This window comes from Physella acuta, unplaced genomic scaffold (assembly GCF_028476545.2).
Source record: "Physella acuta isolate Inbredline_101_S28 unplaced genomic scaffold, ASM2847654v3 ptg002575l, whole genome shotgun sequence".
NCBI classification, from domain to species: Eukaryota; Metazoa; Mollusca; class Gastropoda; family Physidae; genus Physella; species Physella acuta.
In genome coordinates this window covers 1,199-23,948 of record NW_026734035.1, presented here as the reverse complement: position 1 = coordinate 23,948, position 22,750 = coordinate 1,199, and the positions used below count along the sequence as shown (strand labels likewise).

At 37.1% G+C, this 22,750-nt stretch overlaps 1 protein-coding gene across 1 annotated transcript; it reads right to left on the bottom strand.

Annotated features, from left to right (window-relative positions):
• Positions 1-550: 550 nt before the first annotated feature.
• LOC131933606 (putative RNA-binding protein 19) lies at positions 551-19,605 on the bottom strand. The gene is made up of 22 exons (XM_059290301.1): positions 19,467-19,605; positions 18,405-18,596; positions 17,900-18,043; positions 17,728-17,814; positions 17,286-17,364; positions 16,988-17,059; positions 16,700-16,785; positions 16,280-16,321; positions 15,704-15,779; positions 15,132-15,320; positions 13,730-13,784; positions 11,005-11,101; positions 10,681-10,791; positions 8,192-8,392; positions 6,881-7,036; positions 6,318-6,407; positions 6,055-6,121; positions 5,051-5,186; positions 4,633-4,743; positions 2,172-2,277; positions 1,209-1,332; positions 551-640 (listed from the first exon to the last, which is right to left on the bottom strand). Exons 1-22 carry the CDS (start codon positions 19,503-19,505, stop codon positions 585-587), a joined length of 2,316 nt encoding a protein of 771 aa, XP_059146284.1. The 5' UTR covers positions 19,506-19,605; the 3' UTR covers positions 551-584.
• Positions 19,606-22,750: the final 3,145 nt, after the last annotated feature.

Sequence of the window (22,750 nt, the reverse complement as noted above, 5' to 3'; positions counted from 1 at the left end):
CAACATGTTATGTACCATACGCAACATGTTATGTACCATACGCATGTTATGTACCATACGCAACATGTTATGTACCATACACATGTTATGTACCATACGCAACATGTTATGCACCATATGGCAACATGTTATGTACCATACGCAGCATGTTATGCACCATATAGCTGTTGACTCTGTCTTGACCCAGCTTTTTATTGTCAACCCAAAAATAAACTACAAGGCAGCAGTTTGATTTTGGAGTTGTCTCTCCTAGGTGGGTTGCTGTCCCCAGCTATCAAGCCCCTTTTTTTTGGGGGTTTGAACTTGGGACTTTTCAGTATACCATCCATAAGCTTTACTGGCCCGACCATGCGGACCCCTTCTATGTGTCTTGAAAACTAAAATTATACAATCTTAAAATTTTTATGAAATAGATACATAAGTTTGAGACTCCAACTCACCCCCCCCCCCTCACACATCCAGCCAACACCAAAGTAGCTTGCATGTCTGAGTAAGAAAAAAGACAACACTACATACATTAAAAATTAATGCAACAAACAGCTTAGTTGTGTGGTAAAATTATTTCATATGTAATGTCAGGTTGTTTATGATTGTAACTCCTCCAGTAAACTTGATTTTGTGACTTTTCTTTTTGGCCCATCTGAAACAAAATTGATTTTCTTTATCCAGTCATTTTGATTATCTTTTTCAGTTAGGACTATTTGCTTCATACTTTGATAGGGGCAATAACCATCATAACAGTAAAAAAATCACAACACTGACCATACACCTACCATCATTAAACCTACCACCCACTTACCATCATGAAACTGACCATCCAACTACCATCCACAAAACCATCCAACTACCATTACAAAACTGACCATCCACCTACCAGCACTTAACCTACCATCCACTTACCATCACCAAACCTACCATCCACTTACCATCACCAAACCTACCATCCACTTACCATCACTAAACCTACCATCACTAAACCTGACCAACCACCTACCAGCACTAAAACCTACCATCCACTTGACATCACTAAACCTACCATCAACCTACCATCACTAAACCTTACCTCCACTTACCACCACTAAACCTACCATCACTAAACTGACCAACCACCTACCAGCACTAAAACCTACCATCCACTTGACATCACTAAACCTACCATCCACCTACCATCACCAAACTTACCATCACTAAACCTACCATCCACCTACCATCACTAAAATGCTGGGCAGTTTTCCTCCTGAGGTCGTCCAGGCTCTCCTCCACCTCTGCCCACTCCAGAACCAGGCGACGCCCGTAAAGATGAGTAGAATGACAGAGGGCGCTGAAAGCTCTCTGTAATGTAATAGTAGAATACAGAGGTGTAATATAGGTGTAATGTAATTGTAGAATACAGAGGTGTAATATAGGTGTAATGCAATTGTAGAATACAGAGGTGTAATATAGGTGTAATGCAATTGTAGAATACAGAGGTGTAATATAGGTGTAATGCAATTGTAGAATACAGAGGTGTAATATAGGTGTCTTGCAATTGTTGAATACAGAGGTGTAATATAGGTGTAATGCAATTGTAGAATACAGAGGTGTAATGCAATTGTAGAATACAGAGGTGTAATATAGGTGTAATGCAATTGTAGAATACAGAGGTGTAATATAGGTGTAATGCAATTGAAGAATACAGAGGTGTATTATAGGTGTAATGCAATTGTAGAATACAGAGGTGTAATATAGGTGTAATGCAATTGTAGAATACAGAGGTGTAATATAGGTGTAATGCAATTGTAGAATACAGAGGTGTAATAATATAGGTGTAATGCAATGTAGAATACAGAGGTGTAATATAAGTGTAATGCAATTGTAGAATACAGAGGTGTAATATAGGTGTAATGCAATTGTAGAATACAGAGGTGTAGTATAGTGGTAATGCAATTGTAGAATACAGAGGTGTAATATAGTTGTAATGCAATTGTAGAATACAGAGGTGTAATATATGTATGTAGGGCTGTTGTATAATACAACTGTGTGATATAGGTGTTTAATAATAAATATGTAGAGTGCGTATAATAGAGATGTGCTATATGGGTGTGTTGTGCTGGCGTGTAAAAAAACAATTAAAGGCAGACAATGATGCTGTTGTCTGAGAGAACTGCCAATCAAGCAATCAGCCCGCCTACCTTGGCATCTTCCTTAGTGACAAAGTCAACAAAAGCAAAGCCCCTGTGTGGGCCTGTCCCTCCCAGTTTCTTGGGCAGACGTACAAACTTCAGTTCACCAAACACCCTGCAAAACATGGGTACAAACATGGTTTAGAAAAACATTGGGTACATACATCTTTACAAACTTGGGCTACAAACATGAATACAAACATCTTTATAAAAATGGTTAGAAATACACATTGGGTACAAACATCTTTACAAACATGTATCAACTTATCCAAACATATTTTATGCATGTATAAACATATGTACAAAATGTACAAATTAAAAAAAAAAATCACAAGTACAAATGTTACAAAGATGGTTAATTATGAACACAAACATTTGTACAAAAATGTACCAACACAATCACTACATTGGTACATTGAGGAGTACCATTACAGCTAGGTTGAGGAAATAACATATATAAATATCATATCAAATTTGTAGTTCTGTATCAACTTTTCAGTGATTTCTGGTAACAGGAAGTGAAACTTATTCTACTTTTAGTTTTTCAAAAGCCTATAACTTGAGTAGCCTACTGTTTATGACTGGTAAACACAACTTCACATTCATATAAATAAAAGATATAATTCTCTTTTTTCTATCAAAGTTTTGAGTCATTACTGGTGACTGATAGTAGTACTTTATGCTATTTCCGATTTCTAAAAAGAAAAAGAAAAAAAAACGCATATAAAATTTATTTTTAACTTGATTCCTCTGTGTATCGTCTGTCATACTCTTCTACCGGACCGGACTTTTTACATAGGTCAAGACTTGAAGATATATATTGTAACATAAAACAATACTTAATTAGATTATTTTTTTCACTCTTGGAAAATTAATATGTTTTTCTTTTCAAAGTACTAATGTTCCACACTATTATACACACATCATTTGCAGTTCATTTAGTGCGTAATTCTTTTTTCTACTAGATTCTACTTAAAAAATGTAAACATTTATAAATTGATTAAACATGATATCTATATACCTAGTTGCCATCCCCCTAGTGTTTATTTAACTTCCCAGTAGCGTAATGGAGGCAATATTCTCCATACTGATGTGTTATGTTAAAGGAAATGGATTGCAGCAAGAATTGTTTAGCATCTGTGTTGGCTACTTCCCATGTATAGTATACAAAATAACTAGGGGAGTTAACCTATGTTTTTTTCCCAACAAAACTGTTTAAAAATACTGACAAACTTACTAAAGAAGAAAAAAAATGGAAATTGTTGTTTATTGACCATGAGTGTTATGCTTATTACATGATGGTATTAACCTTTGTACTTCATAAAACATACAATTATTATTTGACTCTAGTCGAATTAGAAAACTATCAGCTGTGTAAAACTTCTATTTGTTGACATCAGAAAGTTCAAGTTTCATGAATTTGCTGGTTGGAACCGACTTGTTGAACACAAAAGTTTATGTAAAATCTCTCTAGATTTTAAAAATGCAGCTAGATTTTAATTTGATTGGGTGATGTAATTAACTTGTAGTTTTTAAATGCAGCTAGACCAAAAAAAAAGTTAATTTGATATCATTATTATTACCATTGCAAAGCAAAGAGCCACCTAGCACACCCCCCTCTCACCTTATATCAGCTCCATTTATGTTTCACTTTACCCAGACAATAAACCAATTCACTTTAATTCTACCTTTTTCAACAATGATTACTTTATCATTGATTTAGTATCAGCATGTCCAGTGTGGGCTACATACTCAGATCACATATATTTGGGGGTTTTCAAATGGAGGCACAGGGACAATGAGATTGTAAACTCTTGCAGTAGGTGAGGCCACAAGCCAAAGTTACCACAGAGTGACTTCTGTGAGAGATGCTTTGAATTTGAAGCATGTTTACAGCCAGAGAACTTTGATTGCTATGCCACTTACAGCTAGAGAACTTTGATTGCTATGCCACTTACAGCCAGAGAACTTTGTTTGCTATGCCACTTACAGTTAGAGAACTTTGACTGCTATGCCACTTACAGCCAGAGAACTTTGATTGCTATGCCACTTACACCTAGAGAACTTTGATTGCTATGCCACTTACAGTAAGAGAACTTTGATTGCTATGCCACTTACAGTTAGAGAACTTTGATTGCTAGGCCACTTACAGCTAGAGAACTTTGATTGCTATGCCACTTACAGCTAGAGAACTTTGATTGCTATGCCACTTACACCTAGAGAACTTTGATTGCTATGCCACTTACAGCTAGAGAACTTTGATTGCTATGCCACTTACAGCCAGAGAACTTTGTTTGCTATGCCACTTACAGTTAGAGAACTTTGACTGTTATGCCACTTACAGCCAGAGAACTTTGATTGCTATGCCACTTACACCTAGAGAACTTTGATTGCTATGCCACTTACAGCCAGAGAACTTTGATTGCTATGCCACTTACAGCTAGAGAACTTTGATTGCTATGCCACTCACTTGAATAACTCTTCAATTTCTTTTTTCTTGGCTTCAAATGGAATATTCCTGACCAAAATTTTGGTGGATTTCTGTTTGGTTTCTGCCTGTTTCTGACGACCTGTGACCTGACTGGGGAAAGGTTAAATATAGTTCAAAGGTTAAATGTCATTCACTTGACAAAATAAACCAATGCAATATCACTTGATAATTGACTTATGTACAATATAAAAAAAAACACGCACACAATAAATAAACAAACTATATGAATAAATACATGGGTAGTGTAAATAAATATTTAAAATTTATAGCAATACAGTAAATTAACATACAAACACTATAAAAACTAGTATAAAAAATAAGTAAACACCCAACCACTACTAAAACAACACACAGACACATAAACATACAAACAACATATAAAATAGGGTCCACTCACTGTGACGTCCTGTTTGAGATCTTTAGTTCCAGATTGTGACCATCCAACATCGAGTTCTGTAGCTGTTTCAAGGCTTCTTTCGCGTCTGTTTTCTTCATGAACTGAACAAAACCATAGCCCATGGACAGGAGTTCACCTGAACAAATTCAATGAAAAAATCATTTTTAGTCAGAGTCAGATACCGTAGATGTGTTGATAAATAAAAACACGCATAACAAATTGGACAGTAAAGTGGAGACCTAAACAGTAAATTGGACCATAATGATTTGGTCTAAATAATTAGTCTATTGTATAAAGGTTTGAACTTTGATGAAAACAGTAACAATCAAATTGGACAAAACATTTTTTTACAATGATGATAACAGTATATTGGACAATATAGATATTATCTAAAATGATAACAGCATATTGGACAATATAGATATTATCTAAAATGATAACAGCATATTGGACAATATAGATATTATCTAAAATGATAACAGCATATTGGACAATATAGATATGGTCTAAAATGATAACAGTATATTGGACAATATAGATATGGTCTAAAATGATAACAGTATATTGGACAATACAGATATGGTCTAAAATGATAACAGAATATTGGACAATATAGATATGGTCTAAAATGATAACAGTATATTGGACAATATAGATATGGTCTAAAATGATAACAGTATATTGGACAATATAGATATTATCTAAAATGATAACAGTATATTGGACAATATAGATATGGTCTAAAATGATAACAGTATATTGGACAATATAGATATGGTCTAATATGATAACAGCATATTGGACAATATAGATATGGTCTAAAATGATAACAGTATATTGGACAATATAGATATGGTCTAAAATGTTAACAGTAAATTGGCCAATTTGGATGTGGCCTAAAAAGATGATAATTTAATTGGACAAAAAAAAGATGATAACAGTAAAATGGACAATAGAGATGAGGTGTAAAAGTTGATAGCATGAAGTAAATAGAACAAACAAACCTGGCTTTTTGGCATCTTTTTTCTTAGACACTGTGGCTGAATAAATGTTGCCTATTGCTTTGAAATGCTGAGAAAAAATTGTAAAACAAACTTCAATTATTGTTCCTATGTTAATTGAACGGATAAAAAACTTTAGTCCACAAACCTGAGACAAAATAGCTGGTAAAAGAAAAGGGAACATATTTTTGAATGACCGGCCATAAAAAAATAATTAAAGATTATATCAACAATTAAACTTTGAAAAGTTTGTTATGAGAACTCACCTCTAATAGCTGTTCATCTGTTGTGGAGAAGTTCAAGTTTTTAACAAAAATAGTGGCCTCCTCTTCAGGAACTTCCTCATCATTAGCTTTCTGGAAGAAATTAGTTGGACGATATTAGTTTGATGGTAAATATTTATTTGTTAACGTCAAAATAGTTATAAAACTGGTAACATAAATATTAATAAAAATAACACACAAAAACAGGAATTAAATTTAAATTAAAAATGATTAATTATCATGTTGACGAATTCAATGCAGGGACTAGAAATATGAGTAAGGTTTGGTTTTATGTACATGTGATGAGCAATATTCCCTCTAAGGGGGAAAAGCTAGTGTGCAAAATTTATTTTTTGTGTGCGCTGTTCTAAAAGTCTTATACAAGGATATATTTATTTTACAAAATCACTGCGCAGCAGCTCAAAACTATTGTGCGGCAGCGCAGCTAAGAGGGAACATTGGTGATGAGATATGCTAGTTATAAAAATATGCATAGATGAAAAGATGAGGTAGAATCAGGAACATCCCACACTCACCTCACCCAGAGAACTAAAACTGTGATTTACCTCTTCTGTTTTCTCCTCCTGACTAGACGTGGCTTTCTTTTCTTCCTCCCTGCCACCCTCCTCTGAGTTGTCTTCTTTCTTCTCCTGACTGGGCGCTGCAGGTTTGACAAATACAGTCATGGGGGCCCACTCCAGGTAGAGGGGAATGGAGCGAAACTGAAATACAGAGAAATGGGGATGAGGTTTGCATCAAGATTGGTTGGGTAATGGAGACAACATAAGCATTATAGTTTCAAGCACTATGGACTATCCAGACATTAAATGTACAGAATAGCTTTAATTGACTGGCTAATGGAGACAACATAAGCACTATAGTTTCTAGCACTATGGACTACCATGACATTAAATGTACAGAATACCGCTGGTTAATGGAGACAACATAAGCACTATAGTATCTAGCACTATAGACTACCATGACATTAAATGTACAGAATAGCTTTAATTAACTGGCTAATGGAGACAACCTAAAAGCTATAAACTAGCCTGACATTAAATGTACAGATTAGCTTTAATTAATTGGCTAATGGAGACAACATAAGCACTATAGTTTCTGGCACTATAGACTAGCCTGACATTAAATATACAGTTTCTAGCTTACATGACTAGTGAAACACCAAATGAACACTTTTGAAGAGCAGATTTAAAATTTACCAACAAAGTGACTTGTACAAAAGCTTGTGTTACATGTCATTTTCATATTCTCAACAGCTATTGTCAGACATAGCTACACAGAGTTTAGGCAGCTATTGTCTACCATAGCTACACAGACTTACAACAGCTATTGTCTGCCATAGCTACACAGACTTACAACAGCTATTGTCTACTATAGCTACACAGACTTACAACAGCTATTGTCTGCCATAGCTACACAGAGTTTAGGCAGCTATTGTCTACCATAGCTACACAGACTTACAACAGCTATTGTCTGCCATAGCTACACAGACTTACAACAGCTATTGTCTACCATAGCTACACAGACTTACAACAGCTATTGTCTGCCATAGCTACACAGACTTACAACAGCTATTGTCTGCCATAGCTAAAAAGACTTACAACAGCTAAGAAGTACAGTTCTCACCTTGGAGAAGTTGAGCTTCATGAACAAATGTCTGCCATAGCTACACAGACTTACAACAGCTAAGAAGTACAGTTCTCACCTTGGAGAAGTTGAGCTTCATGAACAAATGTCTGCCATAGCTACACAGACTTACAACAGCTATTGTCTGCCATAGCTACACAGACAACAACAGCTGAGCTGTTATTGTCTGCAGTAGCTAACATGCTTTAAACAGCTATGAGTACAGTTCTCACCTTGGAGAAGTTGAGCTTCATGAAACCTTGTCTGGCCTCTGATGGCTCCAGGTACTCAACAATGGCCGTGATGCCGGTGGGGGGCAGGACGACGCGGTTCACTGACCCGTACTTGTTGAATATGTCTCTCAGTTCATCCGTGGTCACCCCCAGGGGCAAGTTTTTCACCAGGATGACCGTCTTGCTTCTGGCCCCTGCGGCCTGGTATAGAGAGACAAAAGTTCAATGGTTATGGACAGGTGGTGGTGGGTTGATAAAGCAGGTTGTGGAGTTTGTTGTATTGGGGGAGAGTCAGTATCAGGAAGTTGTTGATGGTAGCTGTCTTAGTTACTTGACTTGACGGAAACTATTGGAGCTATTGACATGAATAAAGTTGTCTTTAAAGCTACTGACCTGACTGTCTAGAGCTACTGACCTGGCTGTCTAGAGCTACTGACCTGACTAAAGCTATCTAAAGCTACTGACCTGACTAAAGCTGTCTAGAGCTACTGACCTGACTAAAGCTGTCTAGAGCTACTGACCTGACTAAAGCTGTCTAGAGCTACTGACCTGACTGTCTAGAGCTACTGACCTGACTGTCTAGAGCCACTGACCTGACTGTCTAGAGCTACTGACCTGACTGTCTAGAGCTACTGACCTGACTGTCTAGAGCTACTGACCTGACTGTCTAGAGCCACTGACCTGACTGTCTAGAGCTACTGACCTGACTGTCTAGAGCTACTGACCTGACTGTCTAGAGCTACTGACCTGACTGTCTAGAGCTACTGACCTGACTGTCTAGAGCTACTGACCTGACTGTCTAGAGCTACTGACCTGACTGTCTAGAGCTACTGACCTGACTGTCTAGAGCTACTGACCTGACTGTCTAGAAGCACTGACCTGACTGTCTAGAGCTACTGACCTGACTGTCTAGAGCTACTGACCTGACTGTCTAGAGCTACTGACCTGACTGTCTAGAGCTACTGACCTGACTGTCTAGAGCTACTGACCTGACTGTCTAGAGCCACTGACCTGACTGTCGAGAGCTACTGACCTGACTGTCTAGAGCTACTGACCTGACTGTCTAGAGCTACTGACCTGACTGTCTAGAGCTACTGACCTGACTGTCTAGAGCTACTGACCTGACTGTCTAGAGCTACTGACCTGACTGTCTAGAGCTACTGACCTGACTGTCTAGAGCTACTGACCTGACTGTCTAGAGCTACTGACCTGACTGTCTAGAGCTACTGACCTGACTGTCTAGAGCTACTGACCTGACTGTCTAGAGCTACTGACCTGACTGTCTAGAGCTACTGACCTGACTGTCTAGAGCTACTGACCTGACTGTCTAGAGCCTCTGACCTGTCTAGAGCTACTGACCTGACTGTCTAGAGCCACTGACCTGACTGTCTAGAGCTACTGACCTGACTGTCTAGAGCTACTGACCTGACTGTCTAGAGCTACTGACCTGACTGTCTAGAGCTACTGACCTGACTGTCTAGAGCTACTGACCTGACTGTCTAGAGCTACTGACCTGACTGTCTAGAGCTACTGACCTGACTGTCTAGAGCCACTGACCTGACTGTCTAGAGCTACTGACCTGACTGTCTAGAGCTACTGACCTGACTAAAGCTGTCTAGAGCTACTGACCTGACTGTCTAGAGCTACTGACCTGACTGTCTAGAGCTACTGACCTGACTAAAGCTGTCTAGAGCTACTGACCTGACTGTCTAGAGCTACTGACCTGACTGTCTAGAGCCACTGACCTGACTGTCTAGAGCTACTGACCTGACTGTCTAGAGCTACTAACCTGTTTAGAGCTACTGACCTGACTGTCTAGAGCTACTGACCTGACTGTCTAGAGCCACTGACCTGACTGTCTAGAGCTACTGACCTGACTGTCTAGAGCTACTGACCTGTCTAGAGCTACTGACCTGACTGTCTAGAGCCACTGACCTGACTGTCTAGAGCTACTGACCTGACTGTCTAGAGCTACTGACCTGACTGTCTAGAGCTACTGACCTGACTGTCTAGAGCTACTGACCTGACTAAAGCTGTCTAAAGCTACTGACCTGACTGTCTAGAGCTACTGACCTGACTGTCTAGAGCTACTGACCTGACTAAAGCTGTCTAGAGCCACTGACCTGACTGTCTAGAGCTACTGACCTGACTGTCTAGAGCTACTGACCTGACTGTCTAGAGCTACTGACCTGACTAAAGCTGTCTAGAGCTACTGACCTGACTGTCTAGAGCTACTGACCTGACTAAAGCTGTCTAGAGCTACTGACCTGACTGTCTAGAGCTACTGACCTGACTAAAGCTGTCTAGAGCTACTGACCTGACTGTCTAGAGCTACTGACCTGACTAAAGCTGTCTAGAGCTACTGACCTGACTGTCTAGAGCTACTGACCTGACTAAAGCTGTCTAGAGCTACTGACCTGACTGTCTAGAGCTACTGACCTGACTGTCTAGAGCTACTGACCTGACTAAAGCTGTCTAGAGCTACTGACCTGACTAAAGCTGTCTAGAGCCACTCCGTTAGAAATGAGAAATTCCCTGGTCTCGTTGATGATTTGTGTCTCACCCAAAGCCAGCCTGACTCCAACACTGCCTCTGGTGTCCTACAGGACATAAATATCATAATTATAAAAATGGTGTCATACAGGACATAAATATCATAATTATAAAAATGGTGTCATACAGGACATAAATATCATAATTATAAAAGTGGCATAAGACAGGCAAAGAATTAACCACAACAGTGTGGCATCTTGAAGAAAGACAAAATTACTTTCAAAGCGAGGTTCCACTATATAAATAAAACAGAGACTTACGTCATCTAGAATATTACTTTTGTCTGTGTGATACTTCTGTGCCATGGCATCAGCCACTGCGTTGGCGCCCAGGAACAGGGCGTTCCAGTTGTGTGAGCTGGAGAAATACATTGGTGAGGTCAGGGTGAGGAATATATTGGTGAGGTGAGGAATATATTGGTGAGGTGATGGATACATTGGTGAGGTGATGGATACATTGGTGAGGTGATGGATACATTGGTGAGGTGATGGATACATTGGTGAGGTGATGGATACATTGGTGAGGTGATGGATACAATGGTGAGGTGATGGATACATTGGTGAGGTGATGGATACATTGGTGAGGTGATGGATACATTGGTGAGGTGATGAATACATTGGTGAGGTGATGGATACATTGGTGAGGTGATGGATACATTGGTGAGGTGATGGATACATTGGTGAGGTGAGAACTACATTGGTGAGGTGATGGATACATTGGTGAGGTGAGAAATACATTGGCGAGGTAAGGAATATATTGGCGAGGTGAGGAATATATTGGCGAGGTGAGGAATATATTGGTGAGGTGAGGAATATATTGGTGAGGTGAGGAATACATTGGTGAGGTAAGGAATATATTGGTGAGGTCAGGAATATATTGGTGAGGTCAGGAATACATTGGTGAGGTAAGGAATATATTGGTGAGGTAAGGAATATATTGGTGAGGTGAGAAATACATTGGTGAGGTCAGGAATATATTGGTGAGGTCAGGAATATATTGGTGAGGTGGGGAATACATTGGTGAGGTGAGAACTACATTGGTGAGGTGAGATGTGTTTACAATTTCAATAAGGCAAAAAATGTATAGGTAAAGACTGATGGTTTAGAAAAACAAGTTCATTCAGCTAGTAATGTCAGTAATTTGAACCAGGCAAAATATTAGTGGCCAAACACTTGTGACATGAATAAATTAAATAATTCGATGTATTTTATGTGTAACAGTCACTTATTTTAACCAAGAAAATAATTAATGGCTAGCCACTAGTAAAAAAATAAAATTAAAGAATTCAGCATATAATGTCACAAATATTCATTCAGTATCTGTGTATCAGGGATGTGACCAGACCAAGAAAAAAAATTAGGAAATTTTCTTCGGATAATAACTCAATATGTTTTATCTACTTTTTATCGCGGTTAAGCAGCTTCATACTGTTACTGTACTAATTAATTGTTTAATGAAGTTAATATTTTAAATACAAGAAGTCTATGTTACTCTAAAATAACATTGAAAGTCTTGTCTAATTGCAATTTAATGTTTACCTTATAAACAACTTTTTTAAAAATTACAATGTAACAAAAGTAGCAATTAAGTTTTATTTTACCATCAAGCTAATTTAAACTGTACTAATCTAGTGTAGATTCTAGATGTAGGCCTACTCCTGTTTTCAATTTTTAAATAGGGGGCCTAATGCCTAATAATAATACATATTCTTTTAAAGATTGGATTGGTAAAAATATTTGTCTTCAACTGTAAAGACCCTAGATTAAGATAAAAAGTTAGAATTTGAAAGTTTTAGGTTCATGTGATGGAAAAATGAAATGGACCAGGTTAGCTTAAATTAGAAATGGTCTGACGTGTGAACCAAAGTTAATCATAATGATAGCCAAACCACATCGATATTTATGTTTTTTTTGGAATAGCTGTAAATTGTTAGGTGTCATCCACGTTTTTTTACGCTATTTACCTCCCCTCTCTACTACAAAAGCCAGACTCCCCCCCACAGTCTGAACGTATTTTTTCTTCCACAAACAAGACACGGTCGTAGTCACGTTGAGTTTAGTATTATTTTTTTAATCTGTAGGCCTACGCAGCATTCGTATTGCAGGAACAGCTATTTGAAATTGACTGTGACGTCATTTTTTTTTTTCCACAAGCAGTACCAAACACGTACTTGCGGTCAAGGTGAGGTCACAAGAACCACGTTACTACGAGGTGGGGCGGGTTAGTCCTCATAGTCACCTTTTGCAAGGATTTCAATTTTAATTTGAGATTGCGAAATAAAATAGAATCAGAGAGAAACTCTAGATTTAGGCGGGTTAAAATACCGATAGGTAAATTAGGCTATATCGATAGCTAGCTTACCAGGCTTAAGAGATGTAAGTTTCATTTGAATAACTGCATTATTTTAGATTACCTTTTCCCGTGTTTTTGATAATTAGTTAACTGAAAATAGCGGAAAATTTTGACTAAAAAAGTGTGCTTTGAAAAATTCGAAAGTCCGCCGAAATTCCGAATCTTAATCTACATTTAATCTTGATCTAGCACCGTCAGACCTAGCGCAATCGACCAATAGAAAAGAAATGCACATATTCGCGTGTCCGTTTGACCTAAGTACAGTAGTTGTCGATTTAAATACGAATAAGTGGAATGAGCATGTCGGCCCTTTCCGTAGAAGACATTTCCGTTTTTTTCCTAATTTTTAAAACTTCGTAAAAAATCGACAAAAAATGAAACTCGGCGGAAAAATTCGGCGAAAATTAAATCAGCGGAGGAAAATCGCAACTAAAACGGAAAAATCGGATTTCCGCTAAAATTCGGAAAAGTCACATCCCTGTGTGTATACTATAACAAGAAACTACAACTGATTTCATCTAACTGATCCAAATATTTTGCCTTACTTTATTCATACGTTCATACGTTATTCATATTACCATTGGATGATTAACAAAATGGTAAATAACAAGAATAAGTCAACAATTACTGTACCTTGCATTATTTGACTTTTGCTGCAAATCTTTCTTTTTTTTGTACGAAGATTTTTCTAAAATAAAGAAAAAAAAATTCACAAATTAAATTATACTTTGGAAATAAACGTGATGATTTTTTTACAGGAAATGCGTTTTTTACATGTTGTAGAGTACAGAATATGTTATACAATTTGATGGTCTGAGTTATTTTAGTAGCTGCAGTTCTTTTACTTTTTTTTAAGCTCCATTGCTTAAAACTTTCTAATCTACTTCAGTTTCTCCAGTTTTATGTACATAGTTTAAATTTTTAAAAAATGGGGACAACAACCTGTCTAAGAGAGAAACTCTGAAATTAATGAACTGCAATCTTGGGTGGTTTTTCCAGAATGTAAAAGACTTTGTGGCCATTGCCATGCCATGTGACCAAAATTTAGTTGCACCTATTGATGCTCACTTAGAAAGTTAACGGGCATATGGTGTATAGAATGTTGACATGTAATACTTGTTTATTTGGGAAGTATCCGCTTCAATGTTTTGATAAAGAATGGATTAAAAAACTCACTGGAGCTGCAACAAGGTGGCCCCATGGACACTAACCTGACCCATTCTAGCAGGTGACCCCCGCTCTAGTGGACACTAACCTGACCCCTGCCCTAGTGGACACTAACCTGACCCCTGCTCTAGTGGACACTAACCTGACCCATTCTAGCAGGTGACCCCTGCTCTAGTGGACACTAATCTGACCCCTGCCCTAGTGGACACTAACCTCACCCCTGCTCTAGTGGACACTAACCTGACCCCTGCTCTAGTGGACACTAACCTGACCCCTGCTCTAGTGGACACTAACCTGACCCCTGCTCTAGCGGACACTAACCTGACCCCTGCTCTAGCAGACACTAGCCTGACCCCTGCCCTAGTGGACACTAACCTGACCCCTGCTCTAGCGGACACTAACCTGACCCCTGCTCTAGTAGACACTAGCCTGACCCCTGCTCTAGCGGACACTAACCTGACCCCTGCTCTAGTGGACACCAACCTGACCCCTGCTCTAGCAGACACTAACTTGACCCCTGCTCTAGTGGACACTAACCTGACCCCTGCTCTAGTGGACACTAACCTGACCCCTGCTCTAGTGGACACTAACCTGACCCCTGCCCTAGTGGACACTAACCTGACCCCTGCTCTAGTGGACACTAACCTGACCCCTGCTCTAGTGGACACTAACCTGACCCCTGCTCTAGTGGACACTAACCTGACCCCTGCTCTAGTGGACACTAACCTGACCCCTGCCCTAGTGTACACTAACCTGACCCCTGCCCTAGTGTACACTAACCTGACCCCTGCCCTAGTGTACACAGTACACTAACCTGACCCTTGCCGTAATGTACACTAACCTGACCCCTGCTCTAGCAGACACTAACCTGAGGATTCACTCTCCTCCTTGACCTCCCTGCCGGGCAGGATGTGAAGCAGACGGCCATGTAAACTGGTGTAGTCCAGTTCTGTGAAGGCCTTGAGTGCATGTTCAGGGAACACAAACACAACATGTGCGAAACCTTTGACCTTTTTGGTGAGTGGGTCAACTGGAAGGACAACTTCTGTCAAAGGACCTGAAGACACACATACAAAATGTGTTGAAATATGTACATAAATGTTTAATGTTTTTAGTCTCTTTGGATGATTTCGACGTATTAGAAGTATTTTTATGTGACTGGATACATTTTATTTTATTTTTTAATAAATATTATTTCAAAATAATTATGTGTTGATTTCCATAGAACTTTGATACATTTTTAAAAATGTGTCAATTTGTATACATTACTTTAGATTTCGAGATGTCAATTTGGATGAATTTTATTATTAAAAAAATATTTGTGTTTAATTGGATTCATTTATTCACATTAAAAATTATGTTTCAGTATGGATTAACTTGATTACATTTTAAAATATTTTGTGAGTATTCGTGTGAACAGAATAATTTGACGTCACTGACCAAATTTCCCAAATAACTCTTCCAGTTCCTCCTCTGTCACACCAAACCAGAGATTGCGAACAAATAAACGACCAGACTGTGTGGAGAGGAAATAAGAGAAAGTATTTTTAAAAGTATTTCAACATTTAACTCGTTTTAAGGTACAAGTAATGCTAGACTGCATGGAGAGGAAATAAGAAGAATTATTTTAAAACTATTTCAATGTTTAACTCATTTTAAGGTGCAAGTTGAGTAGAAATCACCCCATTTGTTAGACTACATGGAGAGGAAATAAAAGAAATTATTTCAAAAGTATTTCAATGTTTAACTAATTTAAAAGGTACAACTAAAGCAGAAACCACCTCATTTGTTTCTATGCTAGCAGAATGTAAAGGACTTTGTGGCCAGTGCCATAATTTAGTTGCAACTAGTATCTTGCAAAGATGACCAGGCATAACTATTCAAAACACTCCAGCTGATAACATAAACAACTGCAAGCCCATACTGTTTAGTTTCCAGCAAGACACATCTTGTTATGCATCTATTTGTTACTTAATGACTAGTGATAGAACTCAAAAGAGTATCAGGGCTACTCACCTCTGCAATGCTCTCTACTTCTTGTAGGCTTGACTCTTTGGCCTGATGGAAAAAATAAGTTTGTTAGCCCAGAATAATTGTAAAATAAAAAAAACTTACTAAAAAAATGGATGGAAAGACAGAAAAAAATTACCGTCTTTTATTTAATATGACACTACTGTACAATAAATTAAAAAATTTAAGCGTTACTATGGAAATTTAAGTGTTTTTTATATACATATTCAGACAAAAGTATATGGTTTCCGACAAGGATTTTAAAATTATGCTATTAGGATAATGAACAATTCTAAAACATTTAACAATAAAAATTTCAAAATGATTTTCAAATGTTCAGAAAAAAATTCTAATATCAAAAAGAGTTTTGTAAACATTGGTAAACAAAAAAAAAAAGACTGCAGTTTTCTCAGTAATTAGACTGACCTTCAACTCCCAAGGGGGAGGGGCAGGTAACTTTGTCTCAGGTTCCAACTCCTCTGTTGATTTCTTTAAAAATACTTTTTTACCATCTGGAACATTAACACATGGACAATGTGACTGTAGTTAGTGGATGATTAGGTGAACCAAAACAACAGAGTAAAAGTTTAAGGAATACTAAAAACAAAATTTATCAGAACTTTTAATTTTCCGTTGCAGCTATAAAAATAATTTTAAGGAAGATTGAACAACTTAAAAAAATATTCTGCCAGCCCCTGGTATTAAGTCACTTACTTATAAAATTTTTGTTCCTTCCCATGGCGAGTTCCAGCTCTTTTTCTGATGGCAATTCAACATATGCCACACCTGAAAGTTAAAATTTGGAATTTTACAAAACAATATAAACATTTTATCAAATAAATGTTACAAAAAGAAAAATAATCGAAATCGATACAAATACACAAACAATAGTAAAAAAAATGTATAATTAAAACTAGATTTAACACATATTTTGGTCAAAGAAATGTCTTTTACTTATGTACATTTTAATATTGTTATATTTGTCAGAATAAGTGTATCACAGAGAACCTACCAATTGGTTTCTTCTGAGCATTTCTGGGAATTCTAACGGCTTTTAATTTGATTGGTTTGAAAAATTCTTTGATACTTTTCTGATGGAAAAAAAATATACAAACTTTATGAGTTCAAGCAGAAAGATAAAGTTCAGAATAAACAGGGGTGAAAAATCATATTCAGTCATTTTAAAAAATGTGTAACTCCAACTCATTTAGTATTATATTCTATATCAATACTTAAATGATAGAAAAAATCTTCATAATTAAACATTCAATGGAGATAAAATAGAATTTAACTTTAAACATTTTTTTAAACAACATTAATCAATTTTATTAAAAATAATCTATTTGCCGAACATACTGTACTGATTTTGTTTTAGACTATGTTTAGACATATCCACATATTAAAAATCTACATCTTTTAATATCAGCACAGCAGCTATGTTTATACCTACTCACCTCGGTGTAGAATCCTGAAAGTCCTTTCATCTTCAGTACGAACCCTGTGCGAGCTGGAGGTTTTTCTTCTTTAGCTGGAGTTTTCTCCTGGGAACATTAAAATAATAATAAAGGGTCAACTTAACAAAATAGAAATAACGCACATAAGAAACTAAAATTGTAAATATTCTACCTCTTCATTAGGTTTTTCAACAGGATTTGAGGTGGCCGCAGGTTTTTCAGCTGACTTTGTTGTTGATGATTGGCTGTTCTTCTGTAAGGAGTATTTGCTCCATACTTTAATCTTTGAGTCCCCTATATCTGTTGCTTTATCAACCTGGCATAAATATAGTCTGGTGTTAAAACAAAAACTAATGCAACCCATTTCAACCCTATAAAAGTAGTTAGGTTACAGATAGTTAGAAACGATAAAGATTTTGATCTGAATAAGAGATAATGTTGGCTGAAAAGACCAGAAGTCTAAGAGTCAAAAACCCACAGATTTATCAGCATGCAAAAATAAACAGCAAAAGGAGCAACATATCAAAAATGCTATTAGCTCTAAAATAGTAGAATATCACATTTTCAAACAACAGTGCAATAAAATTTTGTATAAAGACAAATATTTAAACATCTCTGAATTTTTTTTCAGGCCTTCTTAAAATTCAAACCATTTATTTTATTTACTGAAAGCATACCAGAATTTTAGTGGTTCGAATAAATGTTCCATTTAATTTTTTCTGCACAGCATCACCCTGGTCTGTACTGTTGAAGCCGACGAAGGCAAACTTTCTAAAAACTCCATCACGAGTGTACTTGAGGTTACAGTCTGTTACTTCTACATTGGGACAGATTTTCAAAATGTGTGCAACAAGACGATCTTTTGTTATCTGTAATTGTATAAATGTATTTTATTAGAAAATCTCCAGTTAATACAAGCTACTAATATAATTAATGTTTAACAATGTGTTGTTTTATTTTGAAATTGACAGAAACAATTTTAAACTCACACACTAGCATACCATCCTAGAAACATAAACTTTACTTTAACTCAATCCGTCCCATGAGCCGCAAGGTACGGCTCGACACCGATAGTGTTTGTTTCTTTTAACAAGTCATTTAACATGTAAAAAACCTACATTTTTAAAAATAACTCACAATTATCTTTATTTACTACTATAGACATTTCATTTCTGTTCATTTTGAGATATGATACATAAATCTGGTTAGATAAACATACGAGCTATAATTGTTTAAGTAGGTGAGGGGTGTGTAAAAAAATTGGGTCACGGAAATAATGTTGTCAGGAGGTGGAAACGCCTCTGGTATAGAAAGAGTTAAACTTCTGCTGTCTCTTAATTAATATTCATTACAAATAGGCATAATATTAGCTATTACTTTATTAATTAATTAGTTAGCAAATCTCACTAACAAGGGCGAGGCCCATTGCTAAACAAAATATGTCATATGAATATGGCTGACTATTTTTTCTTAATTTAAAAAACTGAAAATGGTAGGTAATTAATAGTAATTATCATCTGCTGAGGAAGGTTTTAATTAGTAGATCTAATTGGTAGGCATACAGTGTTTCCTTTTTGGTCCGTTTTTGCAGCTACTGAACCCCACCAACCAGTTTCATTTTGCAATGCACATTCACCAAAGAAAGTTCAAACCCGTCTTAATAAAATATTATTAATAATTAATTTGCCGTGAGTAAAAAAAAATGATCACACAAATTTTCGTAATACTCGAGTTCTTACATCTTTTGGTAACTGTTTAATTATTATACGTGAAGACATTCTTCAATCATTCAGGCAAATTCAAAGAACAACCAAAAGTATCGAGAATAAGTCGCATGTTTCTATTCACATTTATATTATTTGTGAATATATCAGGTGTGGTAAAATCTGTAGCAGTCTAAAACAAAGTTTATTAAAAAGCTGGAGAAGTCGAGCAGTAAAAAAGCTATCCCGTTTGTGAAACTGGTTCGCTATAACGAAAAAAAAAATATTATTAGGCATACAATTAATAAAATCACAATTTTAAATCATAAGCGTACAGTAAGATCTAAATTACGTTGATCTCAAACAATTGAAATAATGTCTTTGTCGATGCAAGAACAGAAAGAGGTAGTCAAACATATTACATAACAAATATCCTTATAGGCTTGGCTACTAGATCTAGTATCGTAAAAAACGCCATAGACCATGAATCATCAATATTCAGTACAGCTGTAAAACTGTAAAAGAAATACTTATAATTATTTACAAAAGCGTTTTATTTAATTTAAACACCCGTTACTAATAATGGCCAACAGATATTAAGGGACCTAACTCTTTTTATATTAGTTATGAAATTCGTATTACTCAGTTTTGTCCCCTGATTAAGTAAAAAACATCTACAAGGTTTATTGAATGCCGTCTGATAATAAAAAAATTTTGGAGGATTCACCGAAGTAAAATTTCGTCTCTTCACTTAAGTAGTTATTTAAAATAGTGTAGAGCCTCTGTATGTCAGAATTGTGAGACTTGAGGCCATATTTTTTGTTTCCCTTGAATTAGATATCAGAGGCCTAGTTAGGTTTATTTATTGATATTTTAGAGGTATATGGACACCTTTACAGCTTGTTTTTTTTTGTACAGTTTAATGGGCTGTAAATGTTACGAGCTTCTTTTCTTTTTCAGGATTTGTTTAAGGTTGAGTTATAGTTATGGTACAGGCACAGGGGAGGATGAGTAGCTTTGTATGTTACCAATGATGACATAGGCAAACCGACTAAATCACCTCATGAAAAAAAAACATCGCCAGGCAGGCATTGGATTTGAACATTCAGCGGAACAGAAGAGTTGGTAGAGTTTCTTTCAGTCATTTTTTGCGGGTTGAGACTGGAAGCTTTTAGTGCTAGGAGATTTTAAAGTTCCCACACTCCCCCTCTCTAGGAAAAAAAATTTCTGAAAGAAACCTTGATATAGGGCGGTCTAACCAATCCTTGAGGACTGTGGGAAGAGAGGCAAGGGCTTACGTGGGCTTAACTAAAGAGAGCTGGCCAAAACAGAGTCCGGTGGGGAGGTATAGCTGCAGCCCTTTACTCCTGGGGGAAACATGGGAACTTAGTCAGAAGTAAGTCACACATCATTATTAGAAGTGCAGTCAGTGGGTTTAGGAGTTTACGGGTTTGTTTAGTGGTTGTTTCAGTGGCTGCGGCATAAATGTCAAAGCCGCCCCATCCCTCTTCTATAAATCACGGAGAGGACGACAATGAGGTCAAGGCCGACAGTGTTTACATCACATGACCGTGACATCAACAGACGTGTTCTTATCTCTGGATACTTTTCTCACATAAGCCCATACACATCCATTTTACGGTAACAGCCTTTTGCTACTGGCCCGATCAAATCAAACAGTAGTCCGTAAAGGGGTGGTCCATAAACGACGTCACTCCTGGGAAGGAGGGTTGGTGTCGCTGTGTGTCAAAAAAGGAGGGTTCAAAAACTGCAATTTTGAGGGGAGGGGGTTGTGAGCTGAGGTTTGACGTCATTTTAAGGTTCTGGCTTTTTAATGCAATGGGTGAGGATGAGGACTTTTTAAAAATCGTGACGTCATCTATGGATGACCTCTGAATCAAAGTGGTAAATTCTGAACTCACTGTATAACTACTCTCACTCACCGTGACTTCAAATTATGAATGATTTGTGTTTGAATGTATTTATGCAAAGTCTAGACAGTTCTTAAAGTAACTCATTTCTAATTCACAGATAGCGAAGTGCAACTTGTTTACCACCGCCCCCTCCTCTCCACACAACCAAACCCCCTCATTACAATATAATCCGAATTATTTTAAAGATTTTTAACTATATATATATATATATATATATATATATATATATATATGTGTGTGTGTGTGTGTGTATGTATATATATATATATATATATATATATATATATATATATATATATATATATATATATATATATATATATATATATATATATATATATATATATATATATATATAATCTACAAATACAATTATAGCCTCACATCCTGGTATCGTAATTTTACATTGACCTTGTAGACAAAAATGTAAGCTTTTGAGCACTTAACCTTCATTGATGGACGCGGGGGTGCTTTTATGCACTACCTTTGCCTTTGTTACTGATACAATTCCTTCATGTCTGTCTACCAACCTAAATAAAGCTCTTCATAATCTAATCACTCGAGCACAGCCCAAACATTGGATGCTGTCGTCCGGCTAATTTAGCTAGCAAAGACAAGTATAACATACTGCACATCACACATTACAGCAACAAAAACTTACCACTCAGCATAACGCCATTTACCTAAGCAAAGCCCAAACAGAACATTCTGCATAGGGCTTATTACCCAATCAAAGCCAGAGTTTCTTCCAGGCATCTACCGCCCCCCCCCCCCCGAACGAAATGGAATTTATACAGTTTTGACAATTTCCGCTGACAGTGTCCGCACCCCCGGAAATTGTTGTCCGCCCCCCGAAAATTTCAAGTGCACTACCGGAGAAAAAAGTCTGGAAGAAACACTGATCACAGTCCAAATCACTACAGCAAAGCCCAAACGTATCATTCTACATAGGGCTAATGACTCATTCAAAGCCCCAAATCACTTTAGTAAAGACCAATCAGAACATTCTACAAAGGGCTAAGCACCACAATAAAGCCCAAATCACTTCACCAAAGCCCAAACATTCTGCATTGGGCTAATGACCCAGGCAACTCCTCGTCCAACCACCTTACATTACCTTTCTCCTGTAGCCTCCTTTACAAAATCTTCTTTACGTCGATTAGATCAGCTCCAATCTACCAGAAAACTCACTGACCTACATTCAACACCTTACGTTTGCTCTTTTATTTTTAGCAATGCCCCCCCCCCCCCATTTCAACTCCCCCCTCCCACCTGTGCTATTATTTTTCATTCAGGTATTTGAAAATATCAGGTAACTATTTTCGTTATGTGAGAGCCGACGCCACAAGTTTTCCTTGAGTGGTTGCTTGTGTTCGCAGTGGTTCG